At 32.9% G+C, this 8,674-nt stretch overlaps 1 protein-coding gene across 3 annotated transcripts in view; it reads left to right on the plus strand.

Moving 5' to 3' along the window:
- Positions 1-6,641, plus strand: part of Impbeta11 (importin beta11) — a 212,103-nt gene extending 205,462 nt beyond the window's left edge. For 2 of the 3 annotated variants that reach the window (XM_069833448.1, XM_069833447.1), the window contains one exon: positions 5,019-5,131. In XM_069833448.1, coding sequence (XP_069689549.1) covers positions 5,019-5,067 — 49 coding nt within the window. In that variant the 3' untranslated portion in view covers positions 5,068-5,131. Of the gene's footprint in view, positions 1-5,018 lie in introns of all 3 variants that reach the window. The other variant, XM_069833446.1, reaches the window with a different exon arrangement.
- Positions 6,642-8,674: the final 2,033 nt, after the last annotated feature.

The raw sequence follows: 8,674 nt of genomic DNA on the forward strand, positions 1-8,674 counted from the left end.
CACTCTTAACCTCTGTTTCTCTCACAAAATGAGAGTCCAAGTTTCACAACCATACAGAAGAACCAGTAATATAACTGTTTTATAAATTCTAACTTTCAGCTTTTCGAGCGCAAACTGAATGATAAAAGCTTCCCAGGCGAATAGCAACATGCATTTACCATATTTATTCTGTGTTTAATTTCCTCTTGAGTGTCATATTTGTCACTGTTGCTCTAAGATACTTGAATTTTTCCACTTTTTTTAAGTATAAATATCCAGTTTTTCTATTATCATTTTGTACTATGTTCTGGTCACGAGACATAATCATATATTTGTTTTTTTTTTTAGGTTTACTTCCATACTTATCTCCTTACTTGCTTCAAGTAAAATTTCCATGTTTTCTCTAACATTTGTGGCCTTTCTCCTAACATTCACATCATTCGCATAAACAAGTAGCTAATATAACCTGTTCAATTCCAAACCCTCTCTGTTTTCCTGGACTTTCCTAATGGCATATTCTAGAGCAAAGTTACAAAGTAAAGTTGATAGGCATCTCCTTGCTTTAGCCTGCAGTGAATTGGAAAAGTGTGAGACAGAAACTGGCATATACAGACTCTGCTGTATGTTTCACTGAGAGACATTTTAATTAATCAAACTATTTTATTGGGAATATCAAATTCAGTAAGAATATTATATGAAACTTCTCTCATAATCGAGTCATATGCCTTTTTGAAATCTGCGAATAACTGGTGTTCTGTGCCCTTACACATCCATTTGTTCTCCAATATCTGTTGAATACAAAAAATCTGATCAATAGTCAATTTATTACACCGAAAACCACATTGATAGTCCCCAATAATTTAATCTACATAAGGAGTTCATCTTCTCAAAAGAATATTGAACAACATTTTGTATGACGTCAATGAAAGTGATATTCCTCGAAAGTTATTACGGTTAATCTTGTTCCCCATTTTAAAGAATAGGTACAATTATGGACTCCTTTCATTGTTCGGGTACAATTTCCTTTTCTCAAATATCAAGTACAAGGTTATAAATTTCATTAGATAATGCATTTCCAACCTCTTGTATTAATTCTGCTGGAATTTGATCTGTTATTAAAAGTGAGAATTTGTTACCCGTCCTCTCCAGGCCATAACACCTGCATTGTGTCTTTAACTGTGCAAGCTATGGTGCTATTTTTTTTTTTTGCAAAATTTTGCACAAAATTAAGTGAAGTTTTCCTGGCAAGTATCTTCTTTCCATTAATATCCTCTAAAAATAACTTAAGACTTACAGTTCAGGGCATTCCACAGTACTTTTTTTCCTGCTGCAGCAAGTGAAACTTCTGTTCATATTTCACCTGCACATGACAAAAAATAACTTGAGTAGTGGTCCAGGAGTGGGAGAGTTAAAAAAAATATTTATTATTTTATAAACTAGCCAGTAATAGAATTATTTTGGCAATGAAACCCAATACTTCACACAAATTACAAAACATAATCCCTGAGTGGTGGTTTCGGCACAAACAAAAAATTAGAATTTAAATCTCGTATGTTCAAATTTGTTTTCACTTTACATCCATACAAAAAATAACGTTTGCAAAATGAAAAATGTTATAAATGACAATCTGAAATGCATGTATAAATTGAATGGATTTAAACATAACATCTTTCGAATTTTTAAGACCTCTAATTTAATAGCTGATCAATAAATAATCAATAATTGTTTTATATTTTTTCTTCCCCTAAAAATTCTAGATGTACCTGTGATATTTATTTATATACGACATTAACAGGTACAATGTGTGTGAAAAAAATTGATACTTGTTTCTGGCAGGCTTAACAATGGATAACTTTTCCCTTGGTGGTAAAGATGGAATCATTTTCAATCCACTGTCGTAATAAATGTGATTTCACTTGTTTTGATATAGCTTTACAAAACACAATATAAAAATTCAATGTTAACATCAGAAGCATCACAATGAGACAGACTGCACAGAGATCTCAGAAAGTTCATAGCTCGTACCCGCACACGCAAGATCAGAGTCTTCTATCAGGGAACATGTCCGAAAACTTCACAAATTTCTATGATGTGATTTTTTCGCAGTTCATTCACTTCAAGAAAAACTTCAGTCACTTCATACCCTTTTACTGGCATGTCATATCTGTGAATAGTGGAAATTTCAAAATACATACAGTCCCAATCAGCGCTCTTGAGAGGCTGAAGCCTCTGAAGGATGGCTCACTATACAAAGAAGGACGGAATTCCCTGTTAACCATTTTATTCAAAACAACAACTAAAAACTGAAGGGGTGAAGAATTTTCTTTAGTGCAAAAGAGAATGAAAACTATAAGATATATTGAAATTTCTAAATATATTTATATAAAACGCAGTAAATATATATATATATATATTCATTATGATTTGGATTTTTTTAGTTCTTGAAGTCCAATTTAGACTTTTAGATTCAGCAGAATTTACGTATATGACTCTAAATGGCCATGATTCGGAAAATTATCTAAGAAATTATGAGTAAAGCAAAAAAAAAAAAAATAGGTGAAAACCTATAAATTCGGTCCCTAGCCATAGCCAGGATGCCATCCGCAGGCTTATCAGAAGCATGCCACTTCAATGCCTAGCTGTATTCCATGCCAGAGGTGGCAACACAGGTTACTGAAAAGCGATTAGCAATATTTTTTTATTCTTTATTTTGATTACAGCTGCTGTTACATTCCTGTTTTTGCCACTGTTGTTTGTTTAGGCAATAAGCATGATTTTTATGTAATGGAACAAAAGTTTTATACTTTTTATCACACTCTTCTCTCTTTCTCTTTCCCTCTCCCACCTCTCTTTATGTGATTTTTTTGTGCTTGTGTGCCCATGCAATATACCTTCTGTATACATATATGAGTTATATTGTTTGTAGTCTTTTTTTTTTATAAATTAAGAAAAGTGTTATCGAATTTTATTGTATACAGTGTATTTAAAAATGTTGCCTTTTACAATCTGCTCGTTAGTAATACATCTTGTTTTAAGGACAAATTTCTAACAGCCTAGTTTAGAATATCTAAAATCATTCAAATAATTAACAAAGAAATGTTACAGCAAGAAACTATCATTGAGTACAATAATTAAATCATTAATGTTCTATTCTAATTTAGTATTTCACATGCTTACAGTATGTGTATAAATATGAACCTCCTATTATTCTATTGAAAAGATGTACAAAATATTTTAAGACTTGATAAATATTGGTGAATTTATTTGAAGTCTTTTTACTGTCCTCTGTATTTGTTAATTTTAGTTTCAGGAACGAAAACAGCTACATATCACAGATATGGAAAGCAATATTCACATATATATGCCTTAAATTACACAAATGATATAAAGTTCCTTTAGATATGAACAAAAAAAAAAAAAAAAAAATCTGGTTTGCTATTTAGTTTCCTATACCTCCAAACATTACTAACTCTTGATGTTCTTAGATTCTGATAATCTACCAATGTCGAAATTCATTTCTGATCATGAAGCAGGAACCTATCTTTTATTATTTTCAACTAGTGAACTTCAACACCATTAATTGCAAGAACTATATTAACAATCATAAGAGATGAGATCTGTAAATAAAGTAATGAAACTGGATGCTTAGCATTACACCCTGCAACACTGCATGGCTATCCTTGAGAGGGGGGTAGATCAACATTCCATGTGCCATGAATGTGAGTTTCAACACCCTAGCGACTATTGTTGTAAATGTGTTGGTTGCTAGTATGTTCTGAAATGGATGATAGCAAGTTCTAGCAACGTTGTACTATCAAATTTTGTTTCAGACTTGGGCACACTGCAAGTGAAACATCTGCAAAGCTTCACAGGTTTGTGGAGAGAATGTTTTGTCAAGGGCTCAGGTTTTTAGATGGTTTAAGGCATTTTGGAAAGGCCGAGAATTATTTGATGATGAACCTCGCATTGGAAGATCAGCAACATAGAGAACTGATGAAAATGTCGTCAGAGCCCGAGACCTTGTGCATTATGACTGTTGGTTAACAACACAAATGATTGGGGAAGAGTTGAATTTGAAGAACACCACCGTTCATTATATTTTGACATATGAATTGGGGATGAAGAAATTTCGCGCCAAAATGGTTCCAAGGAACCTTTCTCAGCAACAAAAGGACAACAGGAAGGACGTGTATGTTGATCTTATGAGAGGGATTGAAAATGACCCCCCCTTTTTTTTGGATCATGTCATTACGGATGACGAATCATTGATTTGCAAATGCAACATGGAGATAAACCACCAAAGCCAGGAATGCTGATTTGCATTTTTGATAGTCCATAAGGAATTTGTGCCTCAAGGACAAATGGTGAATCAAAATTTTTACCGCGAAGTTCTCGAAACGCTTTGAAAAAGGGTAGCTTGTGTGAGACCAGGAATTGTGACCACCTGGTTGCTGCATCACGACAATGCACCTTGTCACACTGAGGTCTCCATTAATGAATTTTTGATACTTAAAACATTCCCTTGGTTTCTCAGTCTCCTTACTCACCGCACCCAAGTCCTTACGACTTTCTTCTCTTCCCGAGGATGAAACATCACCTGAAAGGACACCATTTTTGGGCAATAGAGAACATTCAAAAAGCCGGTAACTGGTCAGCCGAGAGTGATTCCAGTTTTGGAGTTCCAACACTGCTGTGAAGAATGGAAACAATGTTACAGGTGCTGTGTGGCTACCCAAGGGGGACTATTTTGAAGGAGACAACTTAGATGTGTAATTTATTTTGAATACAAAAATAATAAAAAAAATCAGTCTCATTACTTTATTTACAGACCTCGTATAGCCTAGCTAAGTTCTTTAACCACTACTTCCTTAGCACGTGATGTACAGGCATTTTCCTAATAAAATGTGATCTCACTACAATACACATTTTATATAAGACATGCTTGTTTGTTAAAAGTGTAATGTTTATATACTTGTTTGTTAAAAGTGTAAAGTTTATTTATTAGTATTATTTCTTTGTTTGCAACTTTGTGTTGACAGATGTCAGAGTTACAAAATCAGGTTGGAGCATCACAATTCGAACAGCTAATGCAAACAGTTGATATAGAGACTCTAGAACAAGTTCGTGAGTACATTGTGTTGTAAATATACGAGGTCAAGACTGAGAAGGTTTTATATATTGCTAATGTGGGGATGAATGCATGAGTGAATATTCTTAAAATTGAACACTTTCGTGTATTTTTGCCTCTATTTCAAGTGATAAAAGAAGAATGACTTACTGGATTTTAAATCTGTGACTTTACTTGAGATTCTTTAATTAAAGCCCAAATTTCTTCTTCATCTTTTTGAAAGGGGCAAAATTAAAGACAGAAATTGTTCTGAGATTAAGGCATAACACCTGCTGCATTTAATAGTTAACAAAGCATAAGTTTCTCCCTAGTCATTCTTTTATTTTCCAATCAACAATATTTTCGTAATTTGGATTATGCTATGAGATATCGTAATGTTAAACTTTGCTTAAGCTGGGACATTATTACCATACTTCTTTGGTATTATGTAGTTTTTATTCATAAATTGTGAACATCGTTAAGTTTTCTTATCCAAAAAAAATTGAAGAATGTCAGTACTGTAAATTTAAGGATGCATGTATGCAGGCAATCAAACTGAATTTATCTGTAATATAACAAGAAACACTGTATAGTATGGGATTTCAAAGGATAAATATTTTTCACAATTATAATGAATTTGTTGAAGCTGAATTTAGTGCAGTGCTTGTCAAATTCACATTAGAATATTATACATCATGCTATGGGCTGGTTTTATTAGCCCTTTTGGTGAAGGTGTTAATTATTAATTCGGGCATTCCTGACTGATGTTTTAATGTAGCTCTTCCATTAAGAAAAGTAGGTGTATTTTCAAGATCCTCCTTCCCGAGTTTTTTTTTTTTTCCTCCTTCCCATTGAAGTGCACTATAATAATTTGAAAAACATTGCACTAATCACAAAAGCCCTGTAATACTGAGACTGAGAAGGATGGGTACAGTATATATATATATTCTGATACCTATGTTGATTGTTGACTATTTTATATGTATATACGAGCCGTTGAACAGCTTATGTTCAAAAACAGACATTTCTTTTTAAACATTTTATTGCTACATATATAGTCTTAGACAAAGAGTGAATGATAAGAAGAGTGATGTTTGTAATGTGCAGAATTCGTGCACATGTAAAATGTATTTACTTCTTGGTTCTGAAGATTATGCAGTTTATTCACATTCATAATTTATTCTCACATAAATTATTCAGTATTTTGTCTGAAACAGCAATGTTTGTAAGAAATATAATCTGTTCTGCTTTAGGAAGTGACACTATAGTTTGGAATGTTCTTGAAAAATGCGTCGTACCCACCATTTAATTTTCAGTTAATTTCATAAGCATATCATTTAACATGATAGACATCACCAGAACAGATGTTTTCGTAATCTGATTGTAGTACATTTAAATGGAAATATGTTGGTGGGGAGTGAACAGAGTAAGTCAATACCAGAAGTCAACTAAAACATTTGTGATTGTCATATGTTGTGACAATGTTGTATATCAGTTGATTAAAAAATACTTTGTTACAAAATATAAAATAAAAATGAACACTGAATGATCTTGACTAAGTGAGTACCATATTTACTCAAATCCAATACACATTTTCATTCATTAAATAAAAATCTTGGTTTATTTTGTAAGATACCAATGTACAGTAAAACCCCGATAAGACGCTGTTCAAGGGACCACGTGTAAACTGCATATTAACTGGGACCGTGTATTAGGTGGATATACTAATTTCGAAATACATACAGTATCTACACTGTATTAACATTTTTCTTTATTCAAATACGTGATTCACGAAAGGTAATACAGTATTACTCAATTATGTAATTACTGTACTGTATGTCAAAGACATTTACAATATGTACTGTACTTAATTTTTTCGAAAAAAAAAAAAGTCATTTATAGTTGTTGCCGTGTGCGTGTTCTCCAAGTCCTCATGTTTACCACACTTTACTTTCCTGTACTTAAATCCTCCCTACATCGCAGCTGCAGTGATTGAATAGCTATTTTTTTATTATCGTCCTTAATGTCGATTATGGGATTCCTAATTAATCAAAGAGTTTTTTCTGATTAAGAGTACTGTTTTCATCGTACTTTCGTAAGATTTTCAGTTTTTTCGACACAGAAAGCGCTTTTCGTTTAACATTCATTGTAATCACACTCACTGACACTTCAATACACTAAAGGACAACAAACTGACCAGCAAAAATTTCCAGAATTTTATTACGACTGAGTGAGGAATGTTGCTTGAGAGAGAGGGTTAGCAAGAGGGTGGGATATTGTACAGTATGCAGTGCGCAGTTAAGGGTCAAATACCGATACTTTTCAGATTAATGGCACCAGTGAGTTCAATGGCTAAAATGTTTCATTGCTGTTACAGTACATTGCTGAAAATTACATCGAACATATTCCACAAAAATAGCATATTATGCGAGACTTGAACGCAACAAACGGGGTATTTTATAAAGGTGTTATATATGAAATGTGTAGGGAACAGACAAAAAAAGCATACTACATGGGATAGCGTAATAAGCGGGCGCTTCTTATCGAGGTTTTACTGTAACTTCAACTCTTTGTTGATCAAAGTTATGTTCCAGGAAGGCTTAGTGGAGTATATAGTATGAAAGAGAACAGTGGATTGTTACAAAGTGTATAATATGCTATTCATATTATTTTGTATATAAAATAAGTTTTCTTATGCAATAAAAGTTACATATATTAGAAAAACTAGTGCTGATAACATAATACAATACAAATTATATCATATTAATGTTATGTATTTCGTCATCCTTTTTGATATACTGTACAATACTGTATTCTCAGTTTATATATGGTTATAATGATGTAGACCAGTGGTCGTCAGGACTTACTGAAATGGGTAATGGGTAAGGAGTGTATCAGAATATGCACTGTCATGCAGAAGGGAGAGGGAGAAAGAATACCCACCAGCAGTCATGGATGCTAGCTGAAACAGACCACCTGATCTAAATTAGGGTGATAGTGGTCATGGTGAAGATGTAAGAAAAATTGTTACCAGAAATGTAGGCAGAGGTCAGAATCTCTAATAACAAAAATCGTTTTGTAACATATTAGAAGTTCTAAGTTCATTTGTCTCTATACAAATTTTACTCACGAACTACGGAATAAATATTTCTTTTTTTGTCAGTAATGGAAAGAAAAGTATTCAGATGAAATTTCAAAACAGACAATCAATTTTCATTATACATTAAAAGCAAAACAGAAACGTTTGTGTCAAAATTTCAATTTTTATCAATATTATTTTCTGTACCTGTATTGATTCATCATCAGCTTAATTGTTAGGATATCAATTTTCATGCTGGAAATCCAAGTTCAAATCAAATGGAATATGTAGTCGACAGAGAAGATATTGGAGTAGCTTTTATCTGGACCCTCCTCTTTGCCTGTTGATTTTACAGCAACATTATATCATCTTCTCCAGAAGATCAACTGCATTAATACCATTACATACTTATGACTTTTAAGGAACCTGGAGGTTCATTGCCGCCCTCACATAAGCTCGCCATTGCTCTCTATCCTGAACAAGATTAATCCAGTCTCTACAAACATATC

Source organism: Periplaneta americana, chromosome 8 (genome assembly GCF_040183065.1).
Source record: "Periplaneta americana isolate PAMFEO1 chromosome 8, P.americana_PAMFEO1_priV1, whole genome shotgun sequence".
Taxonomy (NCBI): domain Eukaryota; kingdom Metazoa; phylum Arthropoda; class Insecta; order Blattodea; family Blattidae; genus Periplaneta; species Periplaneta americana.